At 44.9% G+C, this 20,000-nt stretch overlaps 1 protein-coding gene across 1 annotated transcript in view; it reads left to right on the forward strand.

Annotated features, from left to right (window-relative positions):
• cica (capicua transcriptional repressor a) overlaps positions 1–20,000 on the forward strand; it is a 118,210-nt gene that overhangs the window by 46,781 nt on the left and 51,429 nt on the right. Inside the window, exons 5-8 of the mRNA XM_056298081.1 lie at positions 2,233–2,386; positions 12,170–12,269; positions 13,961–14,143; positions 16,068–16,194. Coding sequence (XP_056154056.1) covers positions 2,233–2,386; positions 12,170–12,269; positions 13,961–14,143; positions 16,068–16,194 — 564 coding nt within the window. The remainder of the gene's footprint in view (positions 1–2,232; positions 2,387–12,169; positions 12,270–13,960; positions 14,144–16,067; positions 16,195–20,000) is intronic.

Raw genomic sequence — 20,000 nt, forward strand, 5'->3', positions numbered from 1 at the left:
ATGCTGTAATTGCTGCAAATGGAGGATTCTTTGACGAAAGCAAAGTTTGATGTAAAAAAAATCTTATTTCAAATACAAATCATTATTTCTAACCTTGTCAATGTCTTGACTCTATTTTCTATTCATTTCACAACATATGGTGGTGAATAAGTGTGACTTTTCATGGAAAACACAAAATTGTTTGGGTGATCCCAAACTTTTGAACGGTAGTGTATATATATATATTAACACTCACACGCACACATATATAATGTATATTTATACACACACACACACACACACACAGGCTACACACACACACAGTGAGGCGCGGCCTGTCGCTGACAGGATGCTGGACTCCCCACAACATTAGCGTGTGTGTGGCAACACTAGCGTGCTGCAGTAGTCAGTGCCATGTAAGTACAGAGGTGTTGTGGGCGTTTTGGAAACACTTGCCCCTCACTGGGGAGGAGTCGTCATGACTGAGTTGTTTTTCCCTCACCCTGGTACCCGAGGTGCCTGGTGGTCTGGAGCCGGCCCGGCAGTAGCGGGCAGGACCGACAGAAGCTGTGTGTGTCACATGCTACACGCTGGCAGAACGGCGCCTTGCTCGCGGCGAGAGCGGGCAGCTCTGCTGTGGCTTGTGAGATGGGCGTGAGCGACGTGTACGTCCGCCGGTAGCGCTTGATGAGCGTCCTGTCTCTCGGCGTGACCTCCGGCCCCCGGTGGCGTGGTAGATGTTGGGCTGTACTGGAAGGACACGCGGTCTCGTTGTGTTGACACTGACTCTCACGTAGATGTTTGCCCACGGACTTCACCGTAGTGCCGTCGTGTGCGTTAGAGGGTGGTGGCGAATTTACAAAAGTCAATATCGTGGGGATTTACGCACCACCCAAGAGATCTAGAAACAGAAATAAGCAGAACAGGCAAAAGAGCCACAAGGTGGAGCGTCGAATCCCAGAAGATGCTGTGTGGTGTGTGGTCGTGTCGGCTTGCTTTCGCCCACGCTACGGTTCCATGCTGACGTCATGCTAGCAGGTCATGCTAGCAGGTCATGCTAGCAGGTAGCCTCCCTGCTCGGCCAGCAGCGCTGAGATGACACGCACGCAGCCAGGCAGGCACACAGGAGAGACGCATGACGGCGTGCTGGAGGTGTGCCTGGCGGTGTTACCCAGAAACCCTTTCTCTGCCACACTTCACACACACGTGTGCAAAGCTAAGACTGAGGGGTGTAGTTAAGCCAGGGCTGTTGCTTCAGCACCGGGCACATTTGAAATACTCTTTCAGACGCTGGGGCATCGGGGTTCTACTTCCCAGCTTCTCACAGGCCTTTGTGGGAGCTCTTGGACCTTTGAAATGGGACTTTAGTGAGTAAAACCTATACACAACTCTTGACTGTGTGTGTGTGTGTGTGTGTGTGAGAAATGGATTTTAACTTCCTGTCTGAGTTTGATGCTTTTAATGGATAGGTGATGGTGCAAACACTGCCAGGACGAGGGGTCCGGTTCCCAACAGTTCCTAACGGCCCAGCTCATTAAAGCTGGACTACAGGATTTGACATACAGTGAGTGTCCGTGACACTCGAGCCTCGCCAAACAAGTTCACACAGTGCCGATTAAGCCCATCACCGCCAGCTAAATAAAGCCTTCTGTGTTTAGCTGTATACCAAGTTTTAAACCTGGCGTCTGGGGCGACATTCCCGCGCTGTATTCCCACGCTGTATTCCCGCACCGGTGCACCGGAGGTGATGTGTAGTAATACATTTTACGTCAACCAGCAGTAATTGCTTTGTTGGTCGCGCATCCCTACAGACACAATCGGCCATGTCTGCGGGTGGGAAGTCGGATGTGGGTAAGAGTGGGGTAATTGGCAAAGTACAGTTGGGGAGAAAAATGGGGAAAAAAGCAGTAATGGCTTTACCAGAGCTGAACTTCTGTGTGGCAAAAGCGTCCGCGTGCCTCTGATTGGCCGGCCTTCAGGGCTTTCTGCCAGAAAGCTTCCAGGCTCAGAAGCTGTGGCGGAAAGACTTAAGAAGCATCCAAGAAAGGTTTCTGATGCTCCAGACAAACATGGATAACTAATTGGCATAGCTTTTCCTCGTTGTGGAGCGCTGAAAGAATAGAAGTAATTACCCTCCCTGCCAGAAGGGGGGGACAAAACTTCTGCACTGCAGGTTTAAGCGCTAACGGCACTACGTATATGGGGCTTTGAAAGGACATGTGAACAATGGACATATGACTCTTCCCCCCCCAGAGCCTCGTTGTGGTGTGGCCCTGGTGAGTGATGGGCGGACTGGCCCACCGGACGTGGAACAGGGTTCTCCGTCACGCCCGCCCCCCACCAGTGACAACCCGCCTACAGAGAGGAGCGGGGCTGACAGCGAGACAGAGAGCGACACAGACGACCCGTGAGTACAGATGGTGTTCTTGGTTTTAGACTCGGAGTCTTTTATCACGTCCCTGTCCGGTGTCCTCAGCTGTCTCTTCTCGGACATTCCTATAGAAGGAATAGGCAGTATGACACGCCAGCACCCCTAGTGTTTTCCAGAACCTGGCCCTAAACCTTCTCTACCAGTTTCCTGACTCACAACACAGTACAACTCATTTGCAGAGTTGAGAACAAATCACTTATGCATTCATATATGGAGGCGCAATAATTTATTCATGTTCCATTGTTCATGGTTTAGCATAGCAACTCGTTAAAGTGGGGCAGCGTGCTGCTAGCTCCACAGCCTCCTTCACTCATTTATTCATGTCTTTATGTTGCCTTACCTCTTGCACTTATGAAATGATAAAATGAGTCCATGCATGTTCAAAAGTAATGGGGTGATAAAGACGTTGCCCAGTAAGCCCATCAGTTAGTCAGCTGTCAATCACAAGGCTTCTGTTGCAAAGGATGGCGTGTAGGTTAAGGAGCGCAGTCTGGCGTGTTAAACTTATCCGTTCGTTCATCAGCGCAGCCGGGTATCGTTGTCATGCTGTACTTGTACTTCATTCATGAGCTGTCCTGATGAAATGTCTTTTGGGGGGAAATCTGCAGCAGTGGTTGTATCTGAAGTACGCCGGTTGTGCTACAGTAGAGTGGTGTTGTCGGCTCAGGACGTGGGTTAGCCTACTGTGTCTCAGACAAGTTGTAGCTGTGCGGTGTCAGTGGGTTTGCAGGCGTCGCCCTTTGCTTCTGATCAGCAGACGGGCTTGTGTGGGAACAAACCTCATACAAAACATTGAGTTGTGCGTCGGGTGTGCGCTTCCCCGTCTCCGACTCTGGTTTGAGATCAGATAGTGACGACGGAGCGCAGTCAGAAGTGCTCTGGCTTGAATCGCTGCTCTGAGAGCTTTTCTCAGGGACGCCTGGCTCAGACAAGGCGCCCTGAAATCCACCTACGTCAGCTCAGCTACACACACACACACACACACGCACACACGCACACACACACACACACACACACACACGCACACACGCACACACGCACACACGCACACAAAACAAAACAAAAAGGAAAAGTTCATCAACACTGACATGAAGGGAGAGAGGAAGCTGAGGTGGGTGTGGTTCCAGCAGGGCTCCGGGAGGTGAGCTTGGTTTCAGCCTTCTCAGGCCGCCGCTGGGGTAAAGGGCTGCCAGACTCTCGCCGCAGAGCGAGTGGAGAAGAAGGAGAGGCAGGAAGTTTGTGTTGATGTAGCCACGGCTGTGGGTGCAGGGCTCTCTCTCGCTGGTGACCCACATGTGCAATAGATTTTTCCTTGTTCTCAGTGACGTGAGCAGTCTCCCTGGTTGTCCGGGTAAAAGCTGGACGTGGCGAGGCAACGCGTAGTAGTTATGCAGCTCACTGTTGGAACGGAGCCCCTGAGGCGATACGATTCGCCCAACGCCAGAGTGCCTTAAAGCCAGGTTAAAACACTCGTGTTCACCACTGCACCTCGCTAACTAACTCGGAGAACCTGCTGGCTTACTACACCCCTTCTGTTTCCTTTCACACGTACCCACCCCACTTTCATCTCTTTTCTCTTCTTTTCTTTTTTCCTTTGAATTTTTCACCCTTTTTCTCCCCGATTGTGTCCAGTCAACTACCCCCCCACTCTTCCGAGCCGTCCCGGTCTCTGCTCCACCCCCTCTGCTGGTCCGGGGAGGGCTGCAGACTACCACATGTCTCCTCCCATACATGTGGAGTCACCAGCCACTTCTTTTCACCTGACAGTGGGGAATTTCACCGGGGGGGCGTAGCACGTGGGAGGATCACGCTATTCCCCCCTGTCCCCCACAAGCAGGCACCCCGCCTGACCAGAGGAGGCGCTAGTCCAGTGACCAGGACACGTACCCACATCCGGCTTCCCACCCACAGACACGGCCAGCTGTGTCTGTAGGAACACCTGACCAATCCGGAGGGAACGCGGGGATTCAAACTAGCGATCCCCGTGTTGGTAGGCAACAGAATAGACCACTACACCACCCGGACACCCTTCATTTCTTTTGTTATTCTTTATCCTATTCTTTATCTTTTGATATTCGTCTTATTTGATCTCTTTGTCTTGATTCGATGTGTCCTTTTTGTTGTGTGTTCATGCCTTCATGTGCAGCACTTTTTTGTTGTGTGTTCATGCCTTCATGTGCAGCACTTTTTTGTTGTGTGCTCATGCCTTCATGTGCAGCACTTTTTTGTTGTGTGTTCATGCCTTCACGTGCAGCACTTTTTTGTTGTGTGCTCATGCCTTCATGTGCAGCACTTTTTTGTTGTGTGTTCATGCCTTCATGTGCAGCACTTTTTTGTTGTGTGCTCATGCCTTCATGTGCAGCACTTTTTTGTTGTGTGTTCATGCCTTCATGTGCAGCACTTTTTTGTTGTGTGTTCATGCCTTCACGTGCAGCACTTTTTTGTTGTGTGTTCATGCCTTCACGTGCAGCACTTTTTTGTTGTGTGTTCATGCCTTCATGTGCAGCACTTTTTTGTTGTGTGCTCATGCCTTCATGTGCAGCACTTTTTTGTTGTGTGCTCATGCCTTCATGTGCAGCACTTTTTTGTTGTGTGTTCATGCCTTCATGTGCAGCACTTTTTTGTTGTGTGCTCATGCCTTCATGTGCAGCACTTTTTTGTTGTGTTCATGCCTTCATGTGCAGCACTTTTTTGTTGTGTGTTCATGCGTTCATGTGCAGCACTTTTTTGTTGTGTGCTCATGCCTTCATGTGCAGCACTTTTTTGTTGCGTGTTCATGCCTTCATGTGCAGCACTTTTTTGTGTGTTCATGCCTTCACGTGCAGCACTTTTTTGTTGTGTGTTCATGCCTTCACGTGCAGCACTTTTTTGTTGTGTGTTCATGCCTTCATGTGCAGCACTTTTTTGTTGTGTGCTCATGCCTTCATGTGCAGCACTTTTTGGTTGTGTGTTCATGCCTTCACGTGCAGCACTTTTTTGTTGTGTTCATGCCTTCACGTGCAGCACTTTTTTGTTGTGTGTTCATGCCTTCATGTGCAGCACTTTTTTGTTGTGTGTTCATGCCTTCATGTGCAGCACTTTTTTGTTGTGTGTTCATGCGTTCATGTGCAGCACTTTTTTGTTGTGTGCTCATGCCTTCATGTGCAGCACTTTTTTGTTGCGTGTTCATGCCTTCATGTGCAGCACTTTTTTGTTGTGTGTTCATGCGTTCATGTGCAGCACTTTTTTGTTGTATGTTCATGCCTTCATGTGCAGCACTTTGGATTGGCTCAAATGATGACATGTGCCATGTAGTTAAACTTGCCTCGCCTGGGCTGTGTAAACTGCTTTCAGGCTAGACCTTGGCTGTTGTGATGGTGGTCAGGTGTATCCTATTTACACACCAGCAATCCATTCCATCAGACTGCATACCGCACACTGCTGTTAGCTGGGAAGGCTGTGTTAGAGGGACAGTAAGCTGTTACTATTTGTTTTTGTTGTTTTTTTTTTTTTTTTACATATTTTGAGCTGAAAACATGTTGGTATGAGTCTAGGATGATACTCATTGGCCTCAAGACAAGCCAAGAAAAAACTAGATGCATCACACGGCCGCTTTGAGGGCGAAAGTTCGTGCTTTTTCTGATGTCCAGAGGAAAATGCTCACAACCCCATCTGAACTGCCAGTCTGTCATATTGGGGCATCAATGATGACTAGACCCATGTGACATAGGCAACGCATATGGTGCCCAGCTCACAATAAAATATAAGCCGCGTAGAAGACCAACTAAACTAGACTGGACTAGGCTAGGGTAGACCTTAGAGGATTTGAGGATTCGTCCCAGGACTTGAGAGAAGCTGGGACTAGATGTTCTCCAATCCTGCCATCTTCAGTCTAACCTAAACCTCCATCACTGTCCTCTACATCTACACCCCTTTATTTCCTTTATACATGGACACCGCCATCATGGAAATGGCTGTGGTGAATACATATTTCAAGAAGAGGGAAGAACACAGGGTGACGTACAAGAGTGGAGGAAAGTGCACAAAGGTGGACTATATCTTATGTAGAAGGCGCCATCTAAAAGGGATTGGAGACTGCAAGGTGGTGACAGGGGAGAACGTAGCTAGGCAGCATCGGATGGTGGTCTGTAGGATGACTTTGGAGACCAAGAAGAGGAAGCAAATGAAGGCAGAGCCGAAGATCAAATGGTGGAAGTTGAAGAAGGAAGACTGTTGTGTGGAGTTCAGGCAGGAGGTAAGACAGGCACTGGGTGGTAGTGAAGAGTTGCCAGATGGCTGGACAACCACTGCAGAAATAGTGAGGGAGACAGCTAGGAAGGTACTTGGTGTGTCATCTGGACAGAGGAAGGAAGACAAGGAGACTTGGTGGTGGAATGAGGAAGTATACAGAGGAAGAGTTTGGCAAAGAAGAAGTGGGATAGTCAGAGAGATGAAGAAAGTAGACAGGAGTACAAGGAGATGCAGCGTAAAGCAAAGAGAGAGGTGGCAAGGCAAAGGAAAAGGTGTATGGTGAGTTGTATGACAGATTAGACACTAAGGAAGGAGAAAAGGACTTGTACCGATTGGCTAGACAGAGGGACCGAGCTGGGAAGGATGTGCAGCAAGTTAGGGTGATCAAGGATAGAGATGGAAATGTGCTGACAAGTGAGGAGAGTGTGCTGAGAAGGTAGAAGGAGTACTTTGAGGGGCTGATGAATGAAGAAAATGAGATAGAGAGAGAGAGAGAGAGAGAGAGAGAGAGAGAGAGAGAGAGAGAGAGAGAGAGAGAGAGATAAGGTTGGATGATGTAGTGAGAGTGAATCAGGAAGTTCAGTGGATTAACAAGGAGGAAGTGAGGGCAGCTATGAAGAGGATGAAGAGTGGAAAGGCAGTTGGTCCTGATGACATACCTGTGGAGGCATGGAGGTGTTTAGGAGAGATGGCAGTGGGGTTTTAATTAGATTGTTTAACACAATCTTTGAAAGTGAGAGGATGCCTGAGGAGTGGAGAAGAAGCATACTGGTACTGATTTTCAAGAACAAGGGTGATGTGCAGAACTGTAGCAACTACAGAGGTATAAAGTTGATCAGCCACAGCATGAAGATTTGGGAAAGAGTAATAGAAGATAGGTTAAGAGGAGGAGAGGTGATGATCAGCCACAGCATGAAGATATGGGAAAGAGTAATAGAAGCTAGGTTAAGAGGAGGAGAGGTGATGATCAGCCACAGCATGAAGATATGGGAAAGAGTAATAGAAGCTAGGTTAAGAGGAGGAGAGGTGATGATCAGCCACAGCATGAAGATATGGGAAAGAGTAATAGAAGCTAGGTTAAGAGGAGGAGAGGTGATGATCAGCCACAGCATGAAGATATGGGAAAGAGTAATAGAAGCTAGGTTAAGAGGAGGAGAGGTGATGATCAGCCACAGCATGAAGATTTGGGAAAGAGTAATAGAAGCTAGGTTAAGAGGAGGAGAGGTGATGATCAGCAGCAGCAGTATGGTTTCATGCCAGGAAAGCGCACCACAGATGTGATGTTTGCTTTGAGAATGTTGATGGAGAAGTATAGAGGAGGCCAGAAGGAGTTACATTGTGTCTTTGTAGATTTAGAGAAAGCTTATAACAGGGTGCTGAGAGAGGAGGTGTGGTATTGTATGAGGAAGTCGAGAGTTGCCGAGAAGTATGTAGGAGTGGTGCAGGATATGTATGAGGGCAGTGTGACAGTGGTGAGGTGTGTGGTTGGAATGACAGATGGGTTCAAGGTGGCGGTGGGATTACATCAAGGATCGGCTCTGAGCCCTTTCTTGGAGGTATGCACTGGAGAGAAGAGGAATGAAAGTCAGTAGGAGCAAGACGGAATACCTATGCATGAATGAGAGTGAGGACAGTGGAATGGTGAGGATGCAAGGAGTGGAGGTGATGAAGGCATATATGAGTTTAAATACTTGGGGCCAACTGTCCAAAGTAACGGGGAGTGCAGAAGAGAGGTGAAGAAGAGAGTGCAGGCAGGGTGGAGTGGGTGGAGAAGAGTGTCAGGAGTGATGTGTGACAGAAGGGTACCAGCAAGAGTTAAAGGGAAGGTTTACAAGATGGTAGTGAGACCAGCTATGTTGTATGGTTTGGAGACAGTGGCACTGATGAAAAGACAGGAGGTGGAGCTGGAGGTGGAGGTGGCAGAGATGAAGATGATAAGATTTTCATTGGGAGTGATGAAGAAGGACAGGATTAGGAACGAGTATATTAGGGGGACAGCTCAGGTTGGACGGTGTGGAGACAAAGCAAGAGAGACAAGATTGAGATGGTGTGGACATGTGTGGAGGAGAGATGCTGGGTATATTGGGAGAAGGATGCTGAATATGGAGCTGCCAGGGAAGAGGAGAAGAGGAAGGCCAAAGAGGAGGTTTATGGAGGTGGTGAGGGAGGACATGCAGGTGGCTGGTGTAACAGAGGAAGATGCAGAGGACAGGAAGAGATGGAAATGGATGATCCGCTGTGGCGCCCCCTAACGGGAGCAGCCTAAAGTAGTAGTAATATACATGGACACCGCCATCACTGTGCTCTACATCTACACCTCTTTATTTCCTTTATACGTGGACACCACCACCACTGTCCGCTACACTTACACCCCTTTATATCCTTTATACGTGGACACCACCATCACTGTCCTCTACATCTACACCCCTTTATATCCTTTATACGTGGACACCACCATCACTGTGCTCTACATCTACACCTCTTTATTTCCTTTATACGTGGACACCACCATCACTGTCCGCTACACTTACACCCCTTTATATCCTTTATACGTGGACACCACCATCACTGTCCTCTACATCTACACCCCTTTATATCCTTTATACGTGGACACCACCATCACTGTCCGCTACACTTACACCCCTTTATATCCTTTATACATGGACACCTCCATCACTGTCCTCTACATCTACACCCCTTTATATCCTTTATACATGGACACCTCCATCACTGTCCTCTACATCTACACCCCTTTATATAAAATGAAGTTTGTTGTTGTTGAAAAAGCAACTGTGTGGAGACATATCAAGTTATTTGCACATTGAGCAGGGAAGAGAAATCGATCATCGGTGGTGAATGGAGACGCATGTTGACACCAGGTGTAAACAGCGTCTGTCTCTGGATATATCTGGATAAAGGTCTAAACAGGGCCAATGTCAGCAAATAAGGCAACGCTGTCCCGTCCACAACTTCTTTTGTCGAGAAACAATCAAGGAAGGCACTTAGTCCTCATTTGCCCCCGTGAGTCCACTCACCTGGAGACTGGTGGTAACATGCAGCCTCCACATGGGGTTCGGGTTAAGCTGTGTTGAGCTGCGAAAGTGAAAGTGAGGGTAATGATTAGAAATACCATTTGTGCACAGCAAGTCTCCTACAGAAGAATAAAAAGGAGACATAAACTGGATTAGTGAAATCCAGTTTTTTTTATTAATTTATTTCTGATTTTTCCCTTTTTCTTCCAATTTAGTTGCCACTATATATTTAATCAAAGTAATATATCGATAAAACAATATATTGCAGTGTTTGTAGTGTCTTAATAAATCATAATATATTGAATCGTGACACTTGTATTATCACACAAATTGATATTGATACTGATTTTTATTTCAAACATGTTAAAATAACAAAATGAAATATGTAGGCAGGAATACCAGAACAAATGGAAATAATAGTGAACATATTTTGCAAACTCTCTGTAACAACACAAATAATCACTAGTCCATGATGGAAAAGGGCGTAGGATGAAGTAAAGAACTTTTCTGGTCCTGCCCCTTTCCTATACATTATCAGCCAAATCAAGCCAAAGCACAACTTTCAAAACAAAACAAACATGAAAAAAAGAAAAGAAAGACCAATGCATAGAGATCAAAATAAACAAAACAGCACAAGTCAAACAAGACACCTCACACGTCATGTATCATGTCATGTTATTCCATCCACCTCTTTGTTCATCCGTCCTACATCTGTTCAACATGTTACTTTTAAAGAGCTGTTTAAACTTACTTATTGATGTACACAGCTTCATTTCTTTTGTACAGCTGTTCCATAGATTGACTCCTCTGATGGTCACACAATGAAGTTTTGCATTTTTCCTCACTGGTTGTTTTGTGAATACACATGTTCCTCTGAGATCCTGTTTACTTTCCCTCATCTGGAACAACTTTTGAACACTGTTTGGTAACTGCTGATTTTTTTACCCTGTACATGATTTGAATTGTTTTGAAGTCAACCAAATCCTTAAATTTTAGTGCTTTCAGTTTGATAAAGAGTGGGTTTGTAGGCTCTCTGTAAGTGGTTTTGTTTACAATTCTTATGGCTCTTTTTTGAAGGATGAAGATTGGACCTGTGTTTGTTTTGTATGTGTTGCCCCACACTTCCACACAGGAGGTGACGTATGGAAGTATGAAGGAGCAGTACAAGGTGTATAGTGCTGGTTGATGCAGGAGGTCTTTGACTTTATATAGTATTGCAAGTGACTTCGATATTTTTGCTTTAATATACTTTATATGTGGTTTCCAACATAGTTTATTGTCTATTATTACTCCCAAGAAATTTGATTTCTGACACTTCTTCAATTTCTCCATCATTTATCATGAGCTTCTTGTTTGAGTTTGTTAACCGATTCCCAAATATTATAAAGTTTGTTTTGCTTAGATTTAGTGTTAGTTTATTTGAATCAAACCAACTCTTTAGTTTCTTCAATTCATTTCCTACTGTATCCAAAAGTTGTTCCAAGTTGTCCCCACTGCAAAGTAGGTATGTGTTTTGGAAAACTCACATATATTATTAATGTACAAAATAAACAACAATGGTCCCAACACTGAGCCTTGAGGAATCCCACACTTAACCTTCATTAATTGTGGTTTATGATTATTAATTTGCACATATTGGTTCCTATTATTTAGGTAACTGGATAGCCAAGAAAGAGCAATACCTCTGACTCCATATTTTTGTAGTTTTATTAATAATACGTCGTGGTCAACCATATCAAATTTTTTTTTAGAGCTAAGAATACTCCTACTGCATATTCTTTTTTTTCATAGCAGTTGTTATCTCTTCCACATAATGAGTGCAGATGATGTAGTCCTATTGGTTCTAAATCCATATTGTTGTTCACACAGTACGTTATGTTTTGTGATAAAGTCATCCAACCTTGAGTAGAATATATTTTCCAGTATTTTAGAGAATTGTGGAAGCAAAGAAACAGGTCTGTAATTTGAGAGTGTGTGTCTATCGCCAGCCTTGTATATGGGTATGACTTTAGCCGTTTTCATTTTACATGGAAAAACACCAGTTTTCAGAGATTGATTGCATATACTATATGTAAGAGGTTTCACCACACACTCAATAATATTTTTAATAGTGACATTTCAATACCATTGCAGTCTGTTGACCTCTTAGTCTTAAAACTTTTGACAATGTCAGTAATTTGTTTTTCATCTGTTCCCTTTAAAAACAAAGATTCTTATACCTGTACATCTTTACTTGCAATCTCTCCAGCCAAACCAGGACCATCACCAACAAAATAAATAAATAATTGAATTCATTAACAATTAAGGCCATATCGTTGATAGTTTTATTATTTTTGGTTAGGAAGTAATTTGGGTATCCAGTTTGTATTGTATCATCAAGTTCTTAGCATGTCTCCTTACCAATGCTGCTTAGACAGATTCCCGTACATTTATTATGGATTTGTAGTTTCCTCTCTCTGACTGGTGTTCACTTTCACCTCTTTGTGGATTAATGCAGGTTCTTTCCGGGTGTGGCCAATGACCCAGCGCCCTCTACTGGCCCCATCAAGAGACGCACACAGTCCCTCAGCGCCCTCCCCAAGGATGGAGACAGGAAGGTCAGTGTGTCAGACAGGCAGATAAAAAATAAAATAAAACAGTCAGCCAGTTGTTCAGATAAACCAACAACTGAGCCACTCTGCCAGCTGGCGCCCTCTCCAGTGATGAAGGCAAAACAGTTGGTCAGTCAGACAGGCAAACAGACAGATGGATAGCCATTCTGATCATGTGTTGCATAAACACATGATCAGACAGGTATGTTCAATCAGATAGACATCAGTCAGTCAGCTGGTGGGTCTGTCTTATTCTAATCTGTCAATCATTCTATGCCAGTGAGACAGACTGACAGAGGTGTGGACTTGAGTCACATGACTTGGACTCGAGTCAGAATCAAATCACAAATTTGATGACTTTAGACTTAACTTGACAAAACTGAAAAGACTTGCAACTTGACTGACTAACACACCAATGGTCATGACTTCAGTCAGACTTGAGCTTTTTGCCTTGAAAGACTTGATACCTTCTCCAGGCCCAAAGATGAAATGCTTTCAAAAAGTGTGCTGCCAATTAACTCTTCATTTCCAAAATTACAAATCCACATTGAATCAGTCTGTAATAAATACAAATCTTAAAAGCTACATGATTTCCATAAATTTAGGGTATTAACTACTAGTTGTTTAGTGCTAGTCGTTTAGGGTGTCTCCCTGCCTGCCACCTAGTGACTGCTGGGATAGGCTCCAGTATCCCCGCTACCCTGAGAGCAGGATAAGCGGCTTGGATAATGGATGAATGCGTGGATGTTTAGTGTTATTTGTCCATCGCAGCGACGAGGACCATCTAGTCATGCTGTGATGGATTACTGATGACTTGCGCAATGATTAAAGTGAGGAAGAGTTGCGCATCACCAACCCCACTCTCTTGGCCGAGACCACCTACTACCAGTGGCAAGACTAGCGAGACAACTGGCAATGGAGACGGATTCAGATTTTTTCTCAGGGTTTCTTCCCGAAGCCTTTCCCGTAGACGAGTATACTCGCAAGGTAGCGGAGGTTTTAAATCAGAGTTTTCCTTCTCCTAGATGAACTGCCCGACAGGCTAACGAGCTTCATCTACCCGGGTTTGAAATCAGAGTTGTCCTTCTCCTAGACTGGCTGCCAACCAAGGCTAACAAGTCCAATCGACCCACCCGGTTATACCGCCGGGAACCTGGTCACCCCCGCAGCAGACTTTGTAAAAACAGGAGGTACCACGAGAAGGTGCTGCTGCAGACACATTTGCGTAGGAGCAGCCATATGCTAAGGTCCTGATGGACCCGCTGCGATCACTACACAAGGAAGCGAGAGGCCACCACACCGCTTCGCATTCCTTTTGGCAAGTAGGACATCTGGCCCAATACTCGCCACCTCCCTGTATTAACCACTACTCTGTTGTTGAAATATGAAACGGCATTAGATTCAATGAAGAATGCATAATGACTTGTTTAGGACTTGAAACTCAAATTTGGGACTTGAGAATTGACTGTGGACTTGGTTGTCAAGACTTGAGACTTGTAACATGGAAACCAATGACTTGGTCCCACTTCTTCAGACAGACAGTCAGACAATCAGAAAGACAGACAGTCAGACAGTCTGTAATCATACTGCCCAGAAATGGAAACAGAATGGTCAACCAGACAGACAGGAAAAGACAGACAGGTGGACAATTCAGTCTTACCTCTCTCCCTCTTCCTCCCTCCAACCCAAACATCCAGAGGGAGAAGGACCACATCCGGCGTCCCATGAACGCCTTCATGATCTTCAGCAAACGCCACCGCGCCTTGGTCCACCAGCGCCACCCCAACCAAGACAACCGCACCGTCAGCAAGATCCTGGGGGAGTGGTGGTACGCCCTGGGCCCCAATGAGAAACAGCAGTACCACGACCTCGCCTTCCAGGTACCTCTCAGTACTGTGACCTGTATCTATTAGAGCCTTGAACCTCTCCAAGCACAGAATTTATCAGCATGGAAACAGTCAATCATGTTCTTAACAACGCAGCGGCACGGCTGTTATTGTGGGCCAGGGTCTTAAGACTTCTGCCTTCCAAAATCCTCCTTTTGCAGCACTATAGAACAGTTACAGATTAGTACGTTATCGTTTTCCATGTTTTAAGAGACGTTTTGGCAAACTAGCTGGGAGATCAGTGATCCAGAAAGTTAACCACTCGTTTGAACCGAAACAGAAGAGCTGAACTATTATGAGTGGAAAAAAGAAAAGCAAACGAAATTACTCTCGTTTTGTGTTTTGGGCGGTAAGCCATAGTAGGCTGGACGTTGTATGATGTAAGATGATAAACTAAATCAATTTAGGGGGCATCTGGGTGGCGGAGCGGTCTATTCCGTTGCCAACCAACCCAGGATCCCGGTTTGAATCCCCGTGTTACCTCCGGCTTGGTCGGGCGTCCCTACAGACACAATTGTCTGTGTCTGCGGGTGGGAAGCCGGATGTGGGTATGTGTCCTGGTCGCCACACTAGCGCCTCCTCTGGTTGGTCGGGGGGCCTGTTTGGGGGGGGGGTCAGTGTGATCCTCCCACGTGCTATGTCCCCTTGGTGAAACTCCTCATTGTCAGGTGAAAAGAAGCAGCTGGCGACTCCACATGTATGGGAGGAGGCAGCCCTCAGCCCGGGACGGCTCGGAAGAGTGGGGTGATTGGCAGGAGAAAAAAACTAAATCAATTCAAGATGGGTTCAGCTCAGTCCACTGGCGTCTGTAGTGGTGTGTTCTTGAGTGTTGTGCGTGCTGCTACTCTGCAGCTTTGCTCCAGAATGGCCGCTAGATTATCACAGGACGAGTTGTACACTTTAGGATGCCGGCATTTAGCTTGCAATGAGTGCAAAGGTAAGATAAGCGTAAGCTCCCAAATCACCAACAACCAATAGCAAAAAACCCACACGGGTCGGGTTCTTGGTACAGTTTCACCATCCTGCAGATACGGTGTTATCCCATATGACAGTGGTACGCACTAATGTTCTTAGGAGAGCCACTTATGAGTAAGACCATTCCTCAGAGACTGCAGACATAACTCGGGTGTTGTTTTTATCATCACTCTCAAGATATTCACCATCTTTGTGTATGTTTAAAAAAATATAGTACCATGCTTTCCATCCTTCCATCTCTTTTTATTATTCTCAGTTAATAATTACAGTGCATTATTAAACTATATAATACTTGTTTGTGAGTTTGTAAGGCTGGGAGTGGAACCCGTCTTATGTGTGTGCATGTGCATATGCAATTATACAGAAGCGTTGCCAACATGAAAAAAATGTTTCGCAAACACAAAGCTACACACACAGGCTATACGTCTACCCACGATCCCACGCTGTCACGTAGCTTCAGTATGCTGCCACCTGCTGGATAATTCAGTTCAACGTGCTAAAACAGGACACAAACGGAACCTGTAGAAGTAGGGAATAGGCATGTTCTTATTGTTACCAGTGGGTCTATATGAGGCACAAAACAAAGCCGTGTAAAGCGTAACACTGCCGTATGACAATGACACGCTAGAAAGCAGGAATGAAGAAATGTTAGAGAACAGAATCATTTAGACTCGTAACACAAGAGGAAAATGAGTTTATGGAACTTGCAACTAATGTCCTTGAAAGACGTGACGATGACCGTGTTTTACAGCCTGGGTCGCTATGGTCAAGAGGTGCGGGCAGGACGGCGATGGTCGGATGTCGGTTTAAAAAAGAAAGTGCTGAGTCAGCCAAATTTAAATCTGTCCTTTATTCAAGATACAGATCGACATGAAACTCTGGCACTCACACACATGATCACACTTTTTTTGTCTTCTCTCTCTCTTCCTTTCTCTCTCTTCAGGTGAAGGAGGCCCATTTCAGGGCCCACCCAGACTGGAAGTGGTGTAATAAGGACCGCAGGAAGTCCTTGTCAGAGGGACGAGGAACCCCCAAAGAAGCCCGGGAGAGGAGCATGTCAGAGAGCACAGGTGTGTGTGTGTGTGTGTGTGTGTGTGTGTGTGTGTGTGCCCTTGTTTTTTCTATCCTAATATGACCTACCTCGCGGGGACATTTTATGGGTCCCTGTGAGGAAAAGGGTCAAGTCAAATCCATTTTATTTGTGTAGCCCAATATCATAAATTACAAACGTGCCTCAGGAGGCTTTACAGCAACACAACATCCTGTCCTTAGACCTTCTCATCGGATAAGGAACACCTCCCTAAAACCCTCTAACAGGGAGAAAAGACAGGAAGAACCCTCAGGGAGAGCACCAGAGGAGGAGCTCTCCCAAGACCCACAACGTGGCGTGATGTTGTGTTTACGCAATTTACACAACACAACACTGAAAGAGGATAAAGAGAACTATAATGGACTTATAAAATATATGAAGAATATGATGCGCAGGATGCCAAGCAGTGTCCAGACGCCACCGGAACAGACCAGGACCCGAGCCACGCCACCACCATCGCCATGTAAAACAATTATATGGATTAATAAAAAGAAAATGTGATGAGGGGGATGCCAAGTGGCGACCACCGTCACCACGGAGACCTGGGAGGTGAACCGACTGCACGTGCACACAAGGGAGACGCACATGACACCATTCACACACACAAGAAGAGAAAGGAGAAGATGTCATTCAGAGAGAGAAAAGACATGTGAGACAAGAGAACAGTTTGCAATAGTCATTAGTCATCATCAATTAAGTCAACAACTAGTCATAATCTATACTCTATAATGTATACGCTATAATCTGTACTCTATAATGTATGCGCTATAATCTATACTTTATAATGTATATGCTATAATCTATACAATATAATGTATACTCTATATAATCTATAATGTACACGCTATAATCTATACTCTATAATGCATACACTATATACTCTATAATATATATGCTATAATCTATACTATATAATGTATACTCTATATTCTATAATGTACACACTATAATCTATACTCTATAATGTATACACTATACTCTATAACGTATACGCTATAATCTATACTCTATAACATATACACTATAATCTATACTCTATAATGTATACGCTATAATCTATACTCTATAATATATATGCTATAATCTGTACTCTATAATGTACACGCTATTATCTATACTCTATAATGTACACACTATAATCTATACTCTATAATGCATACGCTATAATCTATACTCTATAATGTATCCGCTATAATCTATACTATATAATGTACATGCTATAATCTATACTCTATAATGTATACACTATAATGTACACGCTATAATCTATACTCTATAATGTATATGCTATAATCTATACTCTATAATGTATACACTATAATCTATACTCTATAATGCATACGCTATAATCTATACTCTATAATGTACACACTATAATCTATACTCTATAACGTATACGCTATAATCTATACTCTATAATGTATACGCTATAATCTATACTCTATAATGTATACGCTATAATCTATACTCTATAATGTATACACTATAATGTATACTCTATAACATATACGCTATAATCTATACTCTACAATGTATAAACTATAATCTATACTCTATAATGTATAAACTATAATCTATACTCTATAATGCATACGCTATAATGGCGTCGGCAGAACAGTGGTTGGTAAATTCATAGAGACAGAAACCGACCCGCCATGCAGTACAGGTTGTGAAGCACTCAACTTAAAGGCAACTAATCGTAAGCGAAGGCAAAAAGATGAGTTAAAAAGATAAGGGTCTTGTTTAGGACTTGGATATATGGTTAAGGTTAGGATTAGGATTAGGGTACGGTTAGGGTAAGGGTTAGGGTTAGAGTCAGACATGTAGTTATGATGGTTAAGGGCTAGGAAATGACATCTCTATACTTGAGGGGTCCCTGCAAGTATAGAGAAACAAAGTTGTTTGTGTGTGTGTGTGTGTGTGTGTGTGTGTGTTAGGGTTAGTGTGTGTGTTAGTGTGTGCGTGTTAGGTTTGTGTGTCTGTGTGTTAGGGTTAGTGTGTGTGTTAGGGTTTGTGTGTGTGTGTGTGTGTGTGTGTGTGTTAGGGTTAGTGTGTGTGTTAGGGTTAGTGTGTGTGTTAGAGTTAGTATGTGTGGGTTAGTGTGTGTGTGTGTGTTAGGGTTAGTGTGTGTGTTAGTGTGTGTGTGTGTGTGTTAGGGTTAGTGTGTGTGTGTGTTAGGGTTTGTGTGTGTGTGTGTGTGTTAGGGTTAGTGTGTCTCTGTGTTAGGGTTAGTGTGTGTGTTAGAGTTAGTATGTGTGGTATAGTGTGTGTGTGTGTGTGTTAGGGTTAGTGTGTGTGTTAGTGTGTGTGTGTGTGTTAGGGTTAGTGTGTGTGTGTGTTAGGGTTAGTGTGTGTGTTAGTATGTTTGTTAGTGTGTGTGTTAGGGTTAGTGTGTGTTAGTGTGTGTGTGTGTTAGGGTTAATGTTTGTGTTAGTGTGTGTGTGTGTGTTAGGGTTAATGTGTGTGTTAGTGTGTGTGTGTGTGTTAGGGTTAATGTGTGTGTGTGTGTTAGGGTTAGTGTGTGTGTGTGTGTGAGTCAGTGTGTGTGTGAGTCAGTGTGTGTGTGTGTGTGTGTGTGTGTGTGTGTGTGTGCATTGTTCAGCTCACCCTGTGTGTCCTTGTTGCTAACTCAGATGAGTTGATATGTGGAGAGACAGGGTTAGGGTTAGTGTGTGTGTGTGTGTGTGTGTGTGTGTGTGTGTGTGTGTGTGTGTGTGTGTGTGTGTGTGTGTGTGTGTGTGTGCGTTGTTCAGCTCACACTGTGTGTCCTTGTTTTGTTGCTAACTCAGATGAGTTGATATGTGGAGAGACAGGGTTAGTGTGTGTGTGTGTGTGTATGTGTGTGTGTGTGTGAGTCACTGTGTGTGTGTGTGAGTCACTGTGTGTGTGTGTGTGTGTTTGTGTGTGTTGTTCAGCTCACCCTGTGTTTGCTTGTGTTGTTGCTAACTCATGAGTGACTATGTGCAGAGACAGGGTTAGGGTTAGTTTGTGTGTGTGTGTGTGTGTGTGTGTGTGTGTGTGTGTGTGTGTGTGTGTGTGTTGTTCAGCTCACCCTGTGTGTGCTTGTGTTGTTGCTAACTCATGAGTGGCTATGTGCAGAGACAGGGTTAGGGTTAGTTTGTGTGTGTGTGTGTGTGTGTGTGTGTGTTGTTCAGCTCACCCTGTGTGTGCTTGTGTTGTTGCTAACTCATGAGTGGCTATATGCAGAGACAGGGTTAGGGTTAGTTTGTGTGTGTGTGTGTGTGTGTGTGTGTGTGTGTGTGTGTGTGTGTGTGTGTGTGTGTGTGTGTGTGTGTGTGTGTGTGTGTTGTTCAGCTCACCCTGTGTGTGCTTGTGTTGTTGCTAACTCATGAGTGGCTATGTGCAGAGACAGGGTTAGGGTTAGTTTGTGTGTGTGTGTGTGTGTGTGTGTGTGTGTGTGTGTGTGTGTGAGTCACTGTGTGTGTGTGTGTGTGTGTGTGTGTGTGTGTTGTTCAGCTCACCCTGTGTGTGCTTGTGTTGTTGCTAACTCATGAGTGGCTATGTGCAGAGACAGGGTTAGGGTTAGTTTGTGTGTGTGTGTGTGTGTGTGTGTGTGAGTCACTGTGTGTGTGTGTGTGTGTGTGTGTGTGTGTGTGTGTGTGTGTTGTTCAGCTCACCCTGTGTGTGCTTGTGTTGTTGCTAACTCATGAGTGGCTATATGCAGAGACAGGGTTAGGGTTAGTTTGTGTGTGTGTGTGTGTGTGTGTGTGTGTTGTTCAGCTCACCCTGTGTGTGCTTGTGTTGTTGCTAACTCATGAGTGGCTA

Source organism: Lampris incognitus, chromosome 18 (genome assembly GCF_029633865.1).
Source record: "Lampris incognitus isolate fLamInc1 chromosome 18, fLamInc1.hap2, whole genome shotgun sequence".
NCBI classification, from domain to species: Eukaryota; Metazoa; Chordata; class Actinopteri; order Lampriformes; family Lampridae; genus Lampris; species Lampris incognitus.